This window comes from Dipodascopsis tothii (assembly GCF_038497935.1).
Source record: "Dipodascopsis tothii strain CBS 759.85 unplaced genomic scaffold V1510scaffold_32, whole genome shotgun sequence".
NCBI classification, from domain to species: domain Eukaryota; kingdom Fungi; phylum Ascomycota; class Lipomycetes; order Lipomycetales; family Lipomycetaceae; genus Neoaidaea; species Neoaidaea tothii.
The window spans coordinates 89,557-105,142 of NW_027118016.1; the positions used below are offsets into that span (position 1 = coordinate 89,557).

A 15,586-nucleotide genomic window follows, 5' to 3' on the forward strand; every position below is an offset into this window, starting at 1 on the left:
TTGTGCTGGCTCATAATAAACCCATACATTGACCTGGGCTCTGCCCGGTTCCCTATAGTACATCTCCCCATGCTTAGCGCGCCTCGAACTGCACCATCCGCCGTGTGCGCTGCTTGTACAGAACACGGTGGCCGCACTCGCGGCACCGGACCGGGTCGTTGCGGTTCAGCGTGTTCGGTGCGGCGCAGTTCGCGCACAGGTACGTGATTGCCTGGATCGGCTGGAACGCCCGGCCAGCCGCGGCCGCGCCGGCGGCGCTCTGAGTGGGCGGAACGAACGATTCCCGGTTCATCTGCTGGTCAGCTGGCTCCGTAGATTAGGGGTGGCGATCGCCGGCTGACGGCGGCCGTGACCGCGGCCGCGACACCGCGGCCGCGACATCGCGGCCATCGGCGCCCGCAGCGAGCCCAGATTGCTGCGGCCATCAGCACCTGCTGGCCGCTGCCTGCCTGCGTCCGCGCGTGCCGCCGGGAGCGCTCGCGCGCTCTCTGCAACCCCCGCCAGGCCAAGCCCGATCTCGTTCGATCCGGCTTTCATCCAGCTTGCCGCTCCCCATACGGTCCCCGCCACCCTCGTAGTCACCTACCTTGATCTATGCAGTCGTCCGATTGATATGCTTCCAAAATTATACCGCGTGCTGCAGTATGTGATCGCTCCGGTTGATAAGTCGGCGGCTAGAAAAATTTTTTGTAGTTCTGAAAGCGCCGATAGCTAAAACACAAACTCACCGCCATAAAAAAACATCGCGAGTTCCCACGCCCCGAGATCCGGCACCGATCCAGCCCGTCCACACCGGTGACAACACCCCACCAGGCCCGACATCACTGCCACGACCTCGGACCACGCCGCACTCGCTCGTGTGACCACAACAGGCCCGTTCGGACCGGAACGAAGCTGTCACATCGTTCAAATTCCGCCATGCGGCTCGCCGGAACTATGCTCGGCCTCGCCTGCAGCCGGCCGCTGGCGCGGCCGGTCGCCCGCACCATGATCGTGGCGAAGCCGTCCGTGGCCACCTTCTGTCTCGGTCGCTGGGCCGCTGACGGCGTGTCTGCGCGCAATCTCGCGCTTTGCCGGCCGCCTCTGACCGGCCTCGGTCCTGAAATCGGCCGTCGCCACGCCAGCCAGAAGGCCAAGGCACCCAAGAAGGCCAAGAAGACAGCCAAAGCCAAGAAGATGGCAGCCAAGGAGCCCGAGCGGCCGCTCGAGGCGGCCAAGGTCGCCACCGAAGCGTTCACGCCGCCGGCTGGCGCGCCAGAGGCGGTCCCAGCCAAACCCGAGCCCGAGTCAGTCAAGGCAGCCGAGACGGCCGCGGCCGACGCCGCGACCGAGGCCGCCAAGGAGCAGCTGCGCGACGAGCTGCAGCACGAACTGACGCCGTCGGGGCCGAGCCCGTCTGCGGTCGCAATCGACGCCGCCACCGTTGCCGCCGCGCCTCTCCCCGGCAACCTCACGGGCGCGCCCGCCGCCGTGACCATGAACCCGCCGGTCGACGTCCCGCGCGTGTCCGCCGACGAGGGCGAGGGCTTCACGTACGCCGACCGGCTGGCGCCCAAGTGGCCGCTCTCGCGCGAAGCCCTGCCCACGTTGCCGCTACACTCGCTCATGGCCAACACGCCGCGCGTGTCCAAGGACCTCTCGTTTCACATGCTCATGCGGCTGCTGCGCAACTCGCGCGAGCCCGAGGTCCTCCTCTACCACTCCGAGCCCCACCGGCTCTACTTCGTCATCCTCTACTCGGCCGCCGTCGTCTTTTCCGTCTACGGCCTGCTCTCGCTAGACTGGTCCCTGCGTGAGTCCTACAAGATCTTTGTCAACAACGAGGAACACCTCTCAGATGTCCAGAACATCGCATGGTACATGGTGCGGTCTGTGGCGTCTGTCGCCGTGTTCTCCATTCCTGCCGCCATGGTCTACTTCTTCCTCAAGTTCCCGACGCACCTGGTCAAGCGCATGTGGTACATGCCCGCGCACCGCGGCGTTGCTGAGCATGTCCGCTTCGTGACGCACCCGCTGCTGCCTGGCCAGGCGTCGCCCGTCCACACGATGCCGCTCGAGCAGCTCTCGCGTGGCCTGAACCGCGGGGGCTCCAAGGTCTGGACCGGCGACGGTCTCTACGGCACCGCTAGCCGTTCCCAGTTCATGGTTTTCCTCTTTGAGGAAGGCAAGAAAATGCCCTGGGTCGTCGACCGCCAGGGCTGGTTCTGGGGCGACGGTCGCGTCTGGGACGTCCTCTTTGGCAAGGAGTCTGTTGCCGAGGCCGAGGCCGGTCTGTCGGGCGATGACAAGATCCGCATGGCCCAGGCCGAGAAGAAGCGCCTGCGCCAGGCCCGCTACGCCGCGCCCGCCGCGCTCTCAGGACCCAAGAAGGCCTGAGTTGTCTGGTCATGACTTGTATTATATGCTTCTTCAGCAATTCATATGCCCCATCCCCACCGGCGCGACGCGGTCATTTGTCGTCACTGCCCGCGTCCGCCATGCTCCTCCTCCCTGATGACATTACGGGCTGCGCCCATCTATTACCGCCCGACGCTCGCGTTCCAGGCCTCCTCGGTAAGCACCGACAGCCACCCGCTGCCGACGTCGCTGCGTAAGGCCTCGATGTGTTTCCTGTATTCCTCGCCCTGCCGCACGCGCCGCCCGTCGTCCTTGCCGCTCAACACGGTCTCGACCGATCGGTCCGAGTACACCGACGGCGGCCGCGACTGCCGCGGCGACCGGCTGCGGGGCCGCTCGGACTCGGCCACGCTGTTGCCGTCGATGTCGATCACCCGCCGGCGGTGATGCTTCTTCTTGGTGCGCGGACTGACGACCTTGACACGCTCGCGCTCGACCGAGCTCGACCGCGAGTTCGGCTCGCTCATGAACATAGCCAGCCGACGGTCAGTGCCATCGAGCAGCACGCTCGCAACCGAGCTGGCCACCGAGCGCACGTCGATGCTCTCGTCGCTCAGCGTGCGCACCATGTTGCGCCCGAGCACGCGGCCGCGCTGCGTCGGCGGCGTCGGCGGCGTCACCACGACCTCCTTCTCGGTCGAAACACTGCGCATGCTCGCCGCCGCGCTCGCCGGCGCGGTCGCCAGCTCGCGCCGAACGTCCGGATATGCCTCGCGACCTGGCGACGGTGCCCGCTCCTCGGCGCGCTCCGCCAGCGTCCGCTGCTCGAGCAGACCGGGACCGTTTCCATCAATCCGAACGTCCTCCGTGAACCCGGGCGTCGACCGAAACAGGTTGAATATTGTGGTCCGGTACGTGCCGGTGTACGCCTTGACGAACGGGTTGCCCGATACCCAGAGGTCGGTCATGTCGGGGGCGCCGGTGAGCCGCGCCAGCTCCATCGGGTCCACCAGCGCATTGTCGCGCAGGTCCACTCGCTCCAGCGAGACGATCCGATCCAGACCCGCCAGCGACGCAAGTTGGTTTCCCCGCAGTACAATCGTCGCCACCGCCGGCAGTGGGTGGTGCGTCAACGAATGCAGCGACGTCAGCAAGTTGTAGCTCACGTCCAGAGACGTCAGCGAGCTGAGCGACGACAGCGCGCTTGGAATCGACACCAGCAAGTTGTGCGACAGATCCAGCGACGTCAGCGACGCCCCCAGTGACACCATGCTCATTGGCGCAATCGACGAGATGCCATTGTGCGACAGCGACAGCGTGCGAACGTACATCCACTTGGACGACGGCAAGGTGCCGCGGACCGGCGCAGTGCTATCAAAAGTCGTCGTGGACGTCGCCGTCGTCAGTGCCGTCAGAATCGACGGCGCCGCGCCGCGCGCCAGGCGCGCAGCACCGGCGCCGGGTGCGTGTTCGATTGTGATCCGCTGTGGCGGCGACCGCGCCACCCATCCGGCAGACCAGTTCGCCGACTTTCGGGCCGGCGACGCCGTCCGTCGCGGAACTGGCAGGCCCGGAGTCGAGGGCACGGTCAGGCTCGTCGCCTCCTTCGGGGCCTGCGGCTCGTGCGCCTCGGCCGCAACCTTTGCTGGCTCGTGTGCCTTCTCAGGTATTCCGTCCGTCCCATGAGTTCCGAGCGTATACCGCGAGCCCTCCTGGCGCGCAATGTTGTCCAAAACCAGATCCCGCAGGAGCTCGCTGGCGTCGTCGAGCGCAGAATGCTGCACGCTGAGATGCTTGAGCTGTTCAGCCAGCAGGTGCCATCCGTACGTGAGCTGTACATCAATGTCTACCAGCTCCAGCGACGTTACGTTCTTGAACATGGTTAGCGAGATAACCTTGCCGACGTGGAAATCGTCAAAACCCTCGATCGTCTTCGCGCGCGCCTCAGGCGCGACACGCAGCGCCGACAGTAGCGTGAACGTTGTGTAGATGTAGCGCACATCGGTCTCGATGTCGCCATCGCCGCCAAATGAAAACATCGACAGCACGCCTGACAGCGACATTGAGCTCTGCGTTGACTGCACCGATCGTGCATCCGACGTGCTGTCTCGGTCGCGGTCACGGCTGCGGCCGCTGCCGCCGCGGGCGTGGGCCAACGAGCTCGCTGCAGCGGATCCTTCAAGCTCAATCGGGTCCGGACCGATGTCGAGTCCAATGTCTTCGAAACGACATGTTAGGTAGTACAGGAAGTGTGGTGTCAGCGACAAGCGCAACGGACGACTGGACTGAAGCAGGTCCGTCGTAGAGAGTTTCTGTAGCGTTCGCGCGGTGAATGAGACATCCTCAACGGGGCCTCGGCGTGCAGCCAGCTGTTTCGTTAGCTTCCATTATATTCGTCCGAGGCCGCGTGGCTGCTTCAGACGCCGAGACGATCGCCGGTGGGTGACCGATCCAGCGGTCTGGGTCTGCAGGAATGATGCACATGCTCGACGAGGGGACTGCTGCCCCTGACTCTGGCCAGCAAAAGAAAACACTTGCTGAGACCATGCCTGTCCGAGCGTGCATACCCCTGAGTCCAGCCCACTGGGTCGACTCCGCCGCGCAGGACGGCCCGGAGGTCAGCCGCCGTGCAGATGGTCCCCGGCCGGCGCAGACGGTCTTCGCGAGAGCCAGGCGCCTCAGCCGCCCAGCCGCTCGGCCGCCCAGCCGCCGCGCAGGCGCGCGGCAGCAGCCCGGCCATCTCCGACCCTCCACACGCCGCGACCAGATGGCGCGCGGGCAGCACGGCTGCGCCAGCCGTGATGTACCCTGCGGCGGCCGCCGCTACCCAGCGACTGCCTGTTGCCGCCATCCAGGCAGATGGCGGCGGCTGCCGGGCACCTGCCGGGCACCCGCCGCGCCGCCACACTGTCTGCCACAGCCGCCGCACCGCGCGAGCCGCCGCTGCGCGGCGCGTTCCAGCCCCAATACTACACTTACCCGCCGTTCGTAGGTGCGCATGAACGCCGCCAGGTCGCGCACAAAGGCGTCGCCGGCAATGTAGTCGGTCCCAATCATCTCTGGGCGATGTCTTGGAGCGCGCGGTCGCGCGCGGTCTGGTCGCGCGCGGTGCTGATTCCGCCGGAGCCGTAGCCGTGGCCTCTAGCACACGTGCCGGCCTTGCCACGTACGGCCTTTGGTCGCGCGGCCTCCGCTGTGCCGTAGGTACCGCCGTGCTGGCTCGCGGTGCGTCCGCTAGATGCGCTGCGCTCGCGGTGCTGTGTGCGACCACGTCCCGGTCTGCGGGGTCGCGCAATGCTCGCCACCCGCACTCGCCGTGTCTTGGTCTGGCCAGGCCTGTCTTGTTGTCCGGGCTCCCGGGCGCGGTGCCGTCGCTGCTCTTCCGGGTGTTTGTGAGGTCGGCCCAGCCGCTCGGGCCGGGTGGATCGCCGCGACGTGTCGCGGAGTCACGTGCTCCACGTGTTGCGCCGCACGCCCCGCCCAAGCCGCTGCACAGCTGAAGCCCCAGCAGGCGACCAGCCACACGGTCCGCGCGCCGCCACCTGCGCCTCGCGCACGGCCGCAGGCCCCAGGCCGGTCCCAGCCCCAGCGGACTGCAGCAGACTAGCAATGTTTGATAGGTACACGACGTGCCTTGCACTGCAGGGCGCATGTCTGGCCGTGCTTGATAGATGTTTGATAGACCTCTGAGAATAAAAGCCGCCGCCGCGGCCATGTCCTTCTCCACGCCAGCCTCTAGCGACCTCACCGCGGCCCACCACGAAGTACGACGCAATGGCTGTCTCCCACAGCCTGCCTGACGACCGCCGGACCGCCGTCACGTACCGCCCGCGCGACAGTGAGGGCCGCAGCGCATTCTCGAGCTCCCGGCGCGCGCCGGCGCAGCCGGCGCCGGCGCCGGCGCCCGCGCGCGCCCCGAGAAACGCGCCCCCACGCGTTGCGGGCTCTGGCAGCGCCGTCGCCCAGCGGTCTGTCCGCCGCTAAAGTTTTGACCGGCTTATCGTGGCCGTGAGGGCGCCGAGCGCGGCGTCGATCCGCCGCTGCCCCGCTGCACGGCCCCCGATGACGCCGCAGTTTTGTCTGTCGAGTTGGTCGCTAGAGCCGCGTTTGGACGGTCACAAGGAAAGTTTTTGCCTCTGCCCTGCTCGCGCTGTTGGTTGCGTAGCAGCTCCGGGTGCCTGAGCTGGCCTGACGTGGCGCCCGCTGTGCTCCCGTCGGCCACTCACTTCCCGGCCACTCTGCTGTTGCCTCACCAGCGTGCTGTGACTTGATGCCTTGGTTCTCGCCTCGGTGCTGCCACCTTGCCGCTTATGGCTCGCGTCTACACACTGCTCGCCTCAGGCTGGTCTAGCATTCTCCCGTCGGGATCGAATGCCTCTAGCTCGGCCCTAGACTCGTTGGCGCGCCACATCTGCTGGTGCCCTCAGCCAGCGTGTTGGTCGGCCACCTGTCCGCCCGCGGCCAGGTGACATCCCCGCTCTGTCACGATCAGTGCACGCCCGTGCTGGTTGTCGAGTGCCGCACATCGTGCGGCTCAGACGGTCATGTGCCTGGGTAGCCCCTGCCGCCACGCTGTCTTACACCGTGCGGCGCTACACCGAGCCGCTTGCCGCGTCAGCTGCCAGCCCAAGCCACTTTTGAGTCACAGCGCACAGGGCACATTGTTTCCGAGCAAGTTTAAACACCTGTGCTAACAAAATAACTTTGTTCGTCTGCTGGGCCAGGAGCTTAACGCTGCTTAAGGGAAAAAAAAAAGCCAAATCGCGCGAGAAAAGCAGTCTCACGCGGCCATAAAGTGACCGACCATGCTCAAGCTGATCTATGGGTCTCGCGAGCAAAACTTTTCCTCCCCGGTCCTCGATCTCCGGAGCCACCCTGTCGTACTCGGTCCTGTACGATTCTGCCCATCATGAGCGCCACCGATCTGGAAAAAAATGAGCATGAGCAGGACTGCTACCTCGACGTCTCGACGTCGCACTCGCTGACGGACGGCAAGTCCGAGAGCAACGTCACGCAGACGTCGGTCCCAGTGAAGCCCACGCTCTTCGAGCGGGTACAGCTCTTCGGAAGCAAGTTCCAGATGGAGACCCGCGGCATCGAGCGGGTGCCCGAATCGGAGCGCACGGACAAGTCGATCTGGACCATGGGCTCGTTCTGGTTTGCGTGCAACCTCGTCGTGTCGACGATCTCGACCGGCACCATTGGCATCTCAGTCGGCATGAAGTTCTGGGACTCACTGCTGTGCACGATCTTCTTCAATGCCTTGGGCGCGATCCCTGTGGCCTGGTTTGCCACGTTTGGCCCCAAGTACGGCCTGCGACAGATGCCGCTCTCACGGTTCTGGTTTGGCTACTACGGTGTCAAGATCTTTGTCGTGCTCAACGCGATCTCGTGTGTCGGCTGGTCTGCGATCAACACAATAATCGCCGCGCAGATGCTGCATTCGCTCAGTCGCAATGTACTGCCGTCGTGGGCGGGCATCTTGATCATCATCTTCCTGACGTTCATTGTCACGCTCTTTGGCTACAAGATCGTGCATGCCTACATGAAGTACTCCTGGATTCCAACGACAGTGATCATCTTCATTGTGATCGCACGGCTGAAGATTTCGGGCTCTTTCACTACCGGCGGAGCGCTCGGCTCTGGCTCGCTGGAGGCCGGCAAAGTGCTCTCGTACGGCTCGGCGCTGTTCGGCTCCAGCGCGGGCTGGGCGCCGGCCGCCTGCGACTACGTCGTCTACCAGCCTAACACGGTCCGTCCGTGGAAGATCTTCCTGCTGACGTTCCTCGGCGTGTTTGTACCGCTGACGTTTGGCAATCTCGTCGGCCTCGCGTGCATGATGGGCACGTTCTCCAATGCGACGTACTCGCAGCACTTTAGTGACAACGGCATTGGTGGCCTGCTGTACGCCATCCTCGTGCCGGACTCGCTCAACGACTTTGGCCGGTTCTGCGTTGCGCTGCTGGCGCTGTCGACCGTCGCTGGCACCTGCCCCGGCACGTACTCGTTCGGTCTGTGCATGCAGTCGCTCTGCCGGGTCTTTTACCGGGTGCCGCGCCTGGTTTGGACCGCGATCGCGTCGCTGTTGTTCCTTGGTGTGTCCATTCCGGCGTACTACTCGTTCCAGGAGTACATGGAGGACTTCATGGGAATCATGGGCTACTGGGATGCGGCCTACATCGCTATCGCACTGTACGAGCACTACGTCATCATCGAGCGCAAACCCGCGGACCAGCGCTACAACTTCAGCTTCCTCACGTCGGCCGGCCTGCTGCCGCCCGGCCTGGCGACGCTTATCGCCTTTGCTAGCTCGGTCGCCGGCATGGTCGTCGGCATGAGCCAGACCTGGTGGACAGGACCGCTTGCCGAGAAGGTCAGCGGTGACATCGGCTTCGAGCTCACGTTTGGGTTCTCGCTGCTGGTCTACGCCATCATCCGCCCGCTCGAGTATAAGAAGTTTGGTCGCTAGAATGGGCATTTTCTCTGCACCCAAAAGTAATTCCTTTTTTAGAACACTTGTCACAGCCCCAGCCCTGACCATGTCGGATCGTGCGTCGCCAAGTAAGAGCCACGTCGGACTCCGAGCGCCGAACTCGTGGCTGCTTATCGGCTGCGCGCTCGCCCACTGCCTTTATCATCACGCTTATCGTCGGCGCCGTCATATCTCCGACTAACGTACCCCCCCGTCGACCCGCTTCTCCAACTAGCGCCAGTAGCCCGTATTGCCAGAGCACACTGATATCGTCCGCGGCCGTACTGGGCTAGTCAGAGCCCAGCAAGCTCGTGTTGCTGCGCGTCGGATATCGGCCGTCGGTGTTCGGCGAGTTCGGGCGGGCGAACGCGTGGTCACTGCGACAGTCGGCCCGACCTATTCCTGGGCACAGACCACGGCACAAACCATGACAATGCCAGGGCCGCGGTGGGAACCTGCCTGCCCAGAGTTTTAATGTCTTGGCTTCTTGTTGACGGCTCGGTTTCTGACCTTTTGCCCAGCAACGCCCGGGGTGACTCAATCGTTGCCCGACTCGCCCACCCGACTGAGTCTCGCCGCCCAATATGCAGTCCTGTGACTACCAACGGTGGCTGCCGGCCCAGCGCCGTCCAATCCGGCAGAGGCCGGGCAGTTTTCGGCTAAGGGCGCGTGAGGCGCTGAAAGCGCGCCGTGCCGCCCGGCTGGGCCTAGCATAGTAGGCGCGGCAATCTCTGGCGGCGCTACTGCGCGGCTGTCTAGAGGCGGCGCCCGATACGCAAATTACGCACTAGCCGTGCAGAAGGCACTAGCGGCGCAATCGGGCGCTTCGATTCCACCGTGGTGGTTGGGGAGTGGGATGCTATCTACTGATAGCAGCAGAAGCACCGACCAGCAGGGCCAGCCGCTCGGCGGTGCCGATAGGGGTCGGTTCCTGCCGCAGCGCGAACCGCTATGGCCCACGCACCAGGCCGGTCGCGCCCGCCCACGACCACACCGCCGTTGTCTCCGGCTCGGCAGCCTGCAGACGCCCGCCCACGCGCGACAGCCACCACGTCGGCAAAACGCAAGCCGCCTGGATGACTTCCAGTCGCATGTGTGGCGATGGCTTGGTGTACATGTGATGTAGCCTTTATCGTATACTCCGCAGTCACGGCGGCCAATCATAGCTAGACCACCCGCGGTGTTCCCCGGTTGCGGTAGTCCCCGACCAGCAGGTCCTGGCTCCGGCCGCTAGTCCCCTAAGCTCGCGGCATTTAATACAAGCGTCCGTTCGAAGCAAGGCCCGCCATGGCCGGCCCTGGGCCGCACAGGCACGGCCAAGACGCCGGCACAGGGCCAGGCGGGGCAAGCTTCGCCGGGGTCTGTTGCCCATCGGCGCGCCTGGCTGCAGGGAAGGTGGCGGCCACGGCTGCGACGATCGTCGCGGCTGCGTCCCGGTGTGCGTCCCAGTGCCGTCCACGGCTTCCCGACGTGCGTCTGGCTCGCCCGGCCGGCTGCCGGCCGCTGCCACGCCCAGCGTGTCATCCTACCGTTTGCCGATAAGACTCAGTCGCAGTCGTTGCGCGTGGCTATCGCCTTAGCCAGATTGCGCCCGCCACATTCCTCGTATTGTCTGGTATCGCAGCCACGGCGACCGGCGAATCTCAGCGCGTCCAACTGCTATTACACGGCCTACGATTCGCGCTAGCTGTGCTCTCTCCGGCCGCGTCGTGTGAGCTGCTGTCGGAACCTGGCCCGACGTGCCGCCACCGTGTAGCGTGTGCTCCAAGCGTATTATTTGCTTATCCGCGCCCCGCGCCCACGGCGACGCGGTGCCCGCCGCTGCCAGCCGCCCGGCCGTGCGACGTTTCTACGGCCACGGGCAGCACGCGCGACAACGGTCGCCACGAGTGCTGCGCATGCCCACGAGTGCACGCGGTCAGCTTCTCACACCCTTCGACCCCTGCTTTTGGCGCATCCCGCTTCCATCACCTCTCGGTGGTGCTGCTGCGTTGCCCAGACAGGCTGCTATCGTCCCAAAAGCTTGGCCCACCCCGAATGCGGCCCCATGCACAGCGAAACTCTAACGCACGCTAATGCATATCTATGAGCGTATGCAGGATTGCACTGAGCTAGACGATAGCGCGCGCATGTGTCGCAGATGACATGCAGTACCGGTACTGGTCCAATTTTTGGCGCACCCACACTCTTCCCGGTACCGTATACATGAGCCACCTCGTATTGGCGACACTGCGACGAGCGATAGAACACCTCTGTGCAGATTCTGCATAGATTGCGGGCGGCTCTGAGCAGGACCCCAGCCTGAACAGGCAAGGACCGTTGAGCGCTGCGACCTGATATCAGCCTGCCAGGCGCGCTCATCGAGGATAAATACTGGCCTCTCCCGCTCTCCGGAACTCAACCCGGACTGCGCAATAGACTGCCCCCCCCCCGGCTCATATACGCAATGACTGTCTACGATCTGGACCCCGAAGTTGGAGAAGAGAAGGTCGCCGAGAAGGTTGACTCGTACGAGATCAGCGATGGCTCGTCGGTCGACACTTCGCTCTATGGCCGTATCCAGAACTTCGCTGGAAAGTACGCCATGGAGGCCCGTGGTGTCGAGCGTGTTCCTGAGGACGAGCGCACGGACTCGTCTATCTACAAGGCCGGCTCGTTCTGGTTCGCTATCAATCTGGTCGTCTCGGCGCTGTCGATTGGTGCCGTCGGCCCCGAGCTCGGCCTGGCCTTCTGGGACTCGGTCCTCGTCATTCTGTTCTTCAACGCCCTTGGCGCTGCGCCCGTCGCCCTGTTCTCGCTCTTTGGCCCCAAGCTGGGCTTCCGCCAGATGATCCTCGGCAGATACTGGTTCGGCATGCAAGGCAACAAGATCTTCTCGTTCCTGAACCTGATCTCGTGCGTGGGCTGGTCGGCCATCAACACCATCGTCGGTGCCCAGATGCTGCACACCATCGGCAGCAGCCACAACGTGCCTCCGTGGGCGGGTGTCCTCATCATCACCCTGCTGGCCTTCACCCTGACCCTCTTCGGTTACAAGATTGTCCACAACTACGAGAAGTACTGCTGGATCCCGACCTTCATCATCCTGATCATCATCTGTGTTCGCCTGCACAAGTCCGGCGCCTTCACCACTGGCGAGCTCAAGACTGGCCAGGCCGAGATCGGTGCGGTCCTGACCTTTGGCTCGATTCTCTTCGGCGGTACCGCCGGTTGGGCCACCTTCGCGTGCGACTACGTCGTCTACCAGCCCAAGACCACCAACCCGGTCAAGCTGTTCTTCGTCGTCTTCTTCGCTCTGTGGATCCCCATTGTCTTCGTCGACATCATCGGCCTGGCTTGCATGATGGGCACCTTTACCAACGAGAACATGGCCACCAGCTATGAGAACAACGGTATCGGCGGTCTGCTGCACGCCATCCTTGTCGACAACTCGCTTCACGGTTTTGGCGAGTTCTGCCTGGTCGTCCTGGCTCTCTCGACCATCGGTGGCACTTGCCCGAACAACTACTCGTTCGGCCTGACCATCCAGGCGCTCGACGACATCTTCCTCAAGGTTCCGCGTATCATCTGGGCCGTTGTCTCGTCGGGCCTGTTCATCGCTGTCTCAATCCCGGCTTACTACTCGTTCAACGCCTACATGCAGGACTTTATGAACATTATGGGATACTGGGTCTCGTCGTACATGACCATCGCGGCCCTGGAGCACTTCTACATCCGCAAGGGATACTCTGGCTACGACGTCACTCACTGGAATGACAGCTCCAAGCTGCCTCCGGGATGGGCCACTCTCATCGCCTTCCTGGCTGGTGTCGGTGCCATGGTCGTTGGTATGGACCAGACCTGGTGGACCGGTCCCCTGGCCAAGAAGGTCGAGGGTGACATTGCGTTTGAGCTTTGCATTGGTTTCTCGGGCGTGGTTTTCATGATCGCTCGCCCGCTTGAGCTGAAGTACTTTGGCCACTAGAAGCCCTTTGTTTTAATGACTGTAATTTTATGTGCTATACGACCTGGTTTTTAGCTGGAAATAGAAGGTTTACCATCATTTCATCAGCTCGTCGTTATCGACGCTGTGTTTGCTTCAGGCACGGGCTCTCGGAGTCCGGGCCTCGTATTGCGGTGACGGCGCGTACGGTGGCAATTTGCGCTTGCTCGGTCTGCTTCCGCTAACCCGCACTTCCGGATGACTCGATTGACTGAGCCAGCATATCGGACAGCAACAGGGGCCGTTGGCGGCAAGCCACAACGCCACAGGATGTCACCCACGCGAGAGCGGCGCGGCTGGCTCGCACAGCCACCCGTTCCACTGCACTGAGGCGCACCGCCAGAGACAAGCCGCACGCTGGGATGGCCCGCGAGTGTAAGTGCTGCCGCGCACGCTGGGCTACGGGCAACCGCGCACCGTCCTCGCGCATCGCCGGCCCGCGGCATAGGGTGTCCCTGGCGTTTGCGGCGCCTTACGCCACTATCTGACTACAATAGGAGTCACGCGCGTCTCGAGGGCTTTAAGTTAGCTCTGTGGCTTGCGGACGGAACCCACATATCTCCGGCTCGGTAGAGCGCTAGTGCCCGCTCTTCGTCTTCTGTGGCTTATCGAATGAAACTGCTCGCCAAGTCCAGCGTCTGTCGTACGCGTACGTCCAGCGCCCGGCAAAGCTAGGCGCTGATAGCAGCTGTTCTCGCGTTCTCTGCTCGATGGGAGCTCGACAATGCGGACTTATCGCTTATCGCTAATCGCGAGACCCCACAGACCAGGCCGACTAACGGAAAGCAGACTGGGGCCTTTGTATAGTGTTAGTGCGGCCATAAGGTATACGCTAGCCCAATATCGTACTCATAATGCTCTGCGCTGACTGGGACATACCGCATAGGGACGTACTCGGTTCGCAGCAAGTCCGTGGCCCTGCCTTGTCCGTATTGTCTTGACTGTGAGTCGTCTGTCTGTCTACGCACAGGGAACCACAGCACTAGCTACCCCCCCAGGCTACGCTTGGCCCCGACTAGAACGTGAGCAGCTGCTGCTATCAGGACAAGACCGAGGTCCACCAAGTCGATAGTGCTCATATAACGGCAGCATCTCCGCACTAGACCACACTTGCAGCTCAAACATGTCTTCGTCGGATCTCGAAAAGAACGCATTGGACGTGAGTGAGAAGGACGTCGCGGTCGGATACGCCGAGCCGGCCGCCGCCCACGATGTCTCGTTGTACGGCCGTATCCAGACCTTCGCCAACAGCTACGCCATGGAGGCCCGCGGCGTCGAGCGTGTGCCCGAGGACGAGCGCACCGACACGTCGCTTCTACGCCCGGGATTCTTCTTCTTCTCGATCAACATGGTCGTGACCTGCCTGTCGACGGGCGCGCTCGGACCCCAGGTCGGCCTACAATTTTGGGACTCGCTCTGCGTCATCGTGTTTTTCACCGCGCTCGGCACACTGCCCGTTGCGTGGTTCTCGCTCTTTGGCCCTAAGCTGGGCTTCCGCCAGATGCTGCTCGGCCGGTACTGGTTTGGTTTCTACGGAGCCAAGATCTTCACGTTCCTGAACCTTATCTCGTGCGTCGGCTGGTCCGCCATTAGCACCATCGTTGGCGCCCAAATGCTGCACACTGTTGCGGCCGACCACAACGTCCCGCCATGGGCCGGCGTGCTCATGATTACGATCATGGCCTTTGTGCTGACGCTGTTTGGCTACCGCGTTGTGCACACGTACGAAAAGTACTCGTGGCTGCCAACTCTAATTATCATGTTTGTGGTAAGTGTGCGACTGGTGTAGCTGCTGACGCCAGATCATTGCGCGCCTCAAGATGTCGGGCGCCTTCACCACCGGCACGCTGGCGACCGGCACAATCGAAGCTGGATCGGTCCTGACGTTCGGCTCCGTCATCTTTGGCGGAGCCGCCGGATGGACGACCTTCGCGACCGACTACGTTGTGTACCAACCCAAGAACACCAATCTGTACAAGCTGTTTGCGGTCGTATTCTTCTCGATCTACGTGCCGATTGTGTTTGTCGAGCTCATTGGCCTGTCGTGCTTCATGGGCACATTCACCTCGGAGAGATTCGCCCAGGGGTACAACGACAACAGCATGGGCGGCCTGCTGTACGCCATTCTTGTCCAGGACTCACTCCACGGCTTCGGCTCGTTCTGCCTGGTTATTCTGGCGCTGTCGACTGTCGGCGGTACCTGCCCGAATAACTACTCGTTTGGCCTGTCAATTCAGGCGCTGGCGGGTATCTTCAACAAGATTCCGCGAATCATCTGGGCCATAATCTCCTCCGGCCTGTTCATTGCTGTGTCCATTCCCGCGTACTACTCGTTCGAGGAGTACATGGAGGACTTTATGGGTATCATGGGCTATTGGGTTACGTCGTACATCTCCATTGCCACCATTGAGCACCTGCTTATCCGGCGCGGCTTTGGAGGTTACAACTTTGACGACTATAACGACCCGAGCAAGCTGCCGCCCGGCTACTCGACACTGTTCGCATTCCTTGTCGGTGTTGGCGCTATGGTTGTCGGAATGAGTCAAACTTGGTGGACCGGCCCGCTTGCGACTCTTGCCAAGGGCGATATCGGCTTCGAGATCACCCTCGGGTTCAGTGCTCTGGCCTATGTACTAGCCCGTCCGCTCGAGTACAAATACTTTGGCCGCTAGAAGTCAGAACATGTGTACTTTAGTAAGATATCTACTGATAAGACCAATTCCGACCTGCTCGATTTCGCCAGCCGCGGATTTGAGTCGTTGAAACCTCGGTTCACTAGCGCGCATGTCTTTCAA

At 62.8% G+C, this 15,586-nt stretch overlaps 6 protein-coding genes across 6 annotated transcripts; 4 read left to right on the forward strand and 2 right to left on the reverse strand.

Moving 5' to 3' along the window:
- Positions 1 to 10: 10 nt before the first annotated feature.
- V1510DRAFT_421799 (DNA directed RNA polymerase) lies at positions 11 to 785 on the reverse strand. The gene is made up of 2 exons (XM_066934680.1): positions 587 to 785; positions 11 to 292 (listed from the first exon to the last, which is right to left on the reverse strand). Exon 2 carries the CDS (start codon positions 290 to 292, stop codon positions 74 to 76), a length of 219 nt encoding a protein of 72 aa, XP_066787249.1. The 5' UTR covers positions 587 to 785; the 3' UTR covers positions 11 to 73.
- V1510DRAFT_421800 (uncharacterized protein) lies at positions 735 to 2,429 on the forward strand. The gene has a single exon (XM_066934681.1). It carries the CDS (start codon positions 919 to 921, stop codon positions 2,374 to 2,376), a length of 1,458 nt encoding a protein of 485 aa, XP_066787250.1. The 5' UTR covers positions 735 to 918; the 3' UTR covers positions 2,377 to 2,429.
- Positions 2,377 to 5,810, reverse strand: V1510DRAFT_421802 (uncharacterized protein). Its single transcript, XM_066934682.1, has 2 exons — positions 5,317 to 5,810; positions 2,377 to 4,706 (listed from the first exon to the last, which is right to left on the reverse strand). Exons 1-2 carry the CDS (start codon positions 5,392 to 5,394, stop codon positions 2,520 to 2,522), a joined length of 2,265 nt encoding a protein of 754 aa, XP_066787251.1. The 5' UTR covers positions 5,395 to 5,810; the 3' UTR covers positions 2,377 to 2,519.
- A 1,216-nt stretch (positions 5,811 to 7,026) lies between these two features.
- V1510DRAFT_243221 (permease for cytosine/purines, uracil, thiamine, allantoin-domain-containing protein) lies at positions 7,027 to 9,045 on the forward strand. The gene has a single exon (XM_066930546.1). It carries the CDS (start codon positions 7,247 to 7,249, stop codon positions 8,804 to 8,806), a length of 1,560 nt encoding a protein of 519 aa, XP_066787252.1. The 5' UTR covers positions 7,027 to 7,246; the 3' UTR covers positions 8,807 to 9,045.
- A 2,151-nt stretch (positions 9,046 to 11,196) lies between these two features.
- On the forward strand, positions 11,197 to 12,852 carry V1510DRAFT_421807 (permease for cytosine/purines, uracil, thiamine, allantoin-domain-containing protein). The gene has a single exon (XM_066934683.1). The coding sequence runs from the start codon at positions 11,256 to 11,258 to the stop codon at positions 12,771 to 12,773; it is 1,518 nt and encodes a 505-aa protein (XP_066787253.1). The 5' UTR covers positions 11,197 to 11,255; the 3' UTR covers positions 12,774 to 12,852.
- Positions 12,853 to 13,914: 1,062 nt separating this feature from the next.
- On the forward strand, positions 13,915 to 15,463 carry V1510DRAFT_408155 (permease for cytosine/purines, uracil, thiamine, allantoin-domain-containing protein; the record flags this gene model as incomplete). The annotated part of the gene is made up of 2 exons (XM_066932438.1): positions 13,915 to 14,559; positions 14,594 to 15,463. 2 exons carry the CDS (start codon positions 13,915 to 13,917, stop codon positions 15,461 to 15,463), a joined length of 1,515 nt encoding a protein of 504 aa, XP_066787254.1.
- Between the last annotated feature and the right edge of the window lie 123 nt (positions 15,464 to 15,586).

Bases quoted from the DNA above. Each gene is read 5' to 3' on its own strand.
- V1510DRAFT_421799 (XM_066934680.1), bottom strand. From the start codon at position 292: ATGAACCGGGAATCGTTCGTTCCGCCCACTCAGAGCGCCGCCGGCGCG.
- V1510DRAFT_421800 (XM_066934681.1), top strand. From the start codon at position 919: ATGCGGCTCGCCGGAACTATGCTCGGCCTCGCCTGCAGCCGGCCGCTG.
- V1510DRAFT_421802 (XM_066934682.1), bottom strand. From the start codon at position 5,394: ATGATTGGGACCGACTACATTGCCGGCGACGCCTTTGTGCGCGACCTG. The intron at 4,707-5,316 runs GTAAGTGTAGTA...CTAACGAAACAG, and splicing joins TGCGCACCTACGAACGGCGG to CTGGCTGCACGCCGAGGCCC.
- V1510DRAFT_243221 (XM_066930546.1), top strand. From the start codon at position 7,247: ATGAGCGCCACCGATCTGGAAAAAAATGAGCATGAGCAGGACTGCTAC.
- V1510DRAFT_421807 (XM_066934683.1), top strand. From the start codon at position 11,256: ATGACTGTCTACGATCTGGACCCCGAAGTTGGAGAAGAGAAGGTCGCC.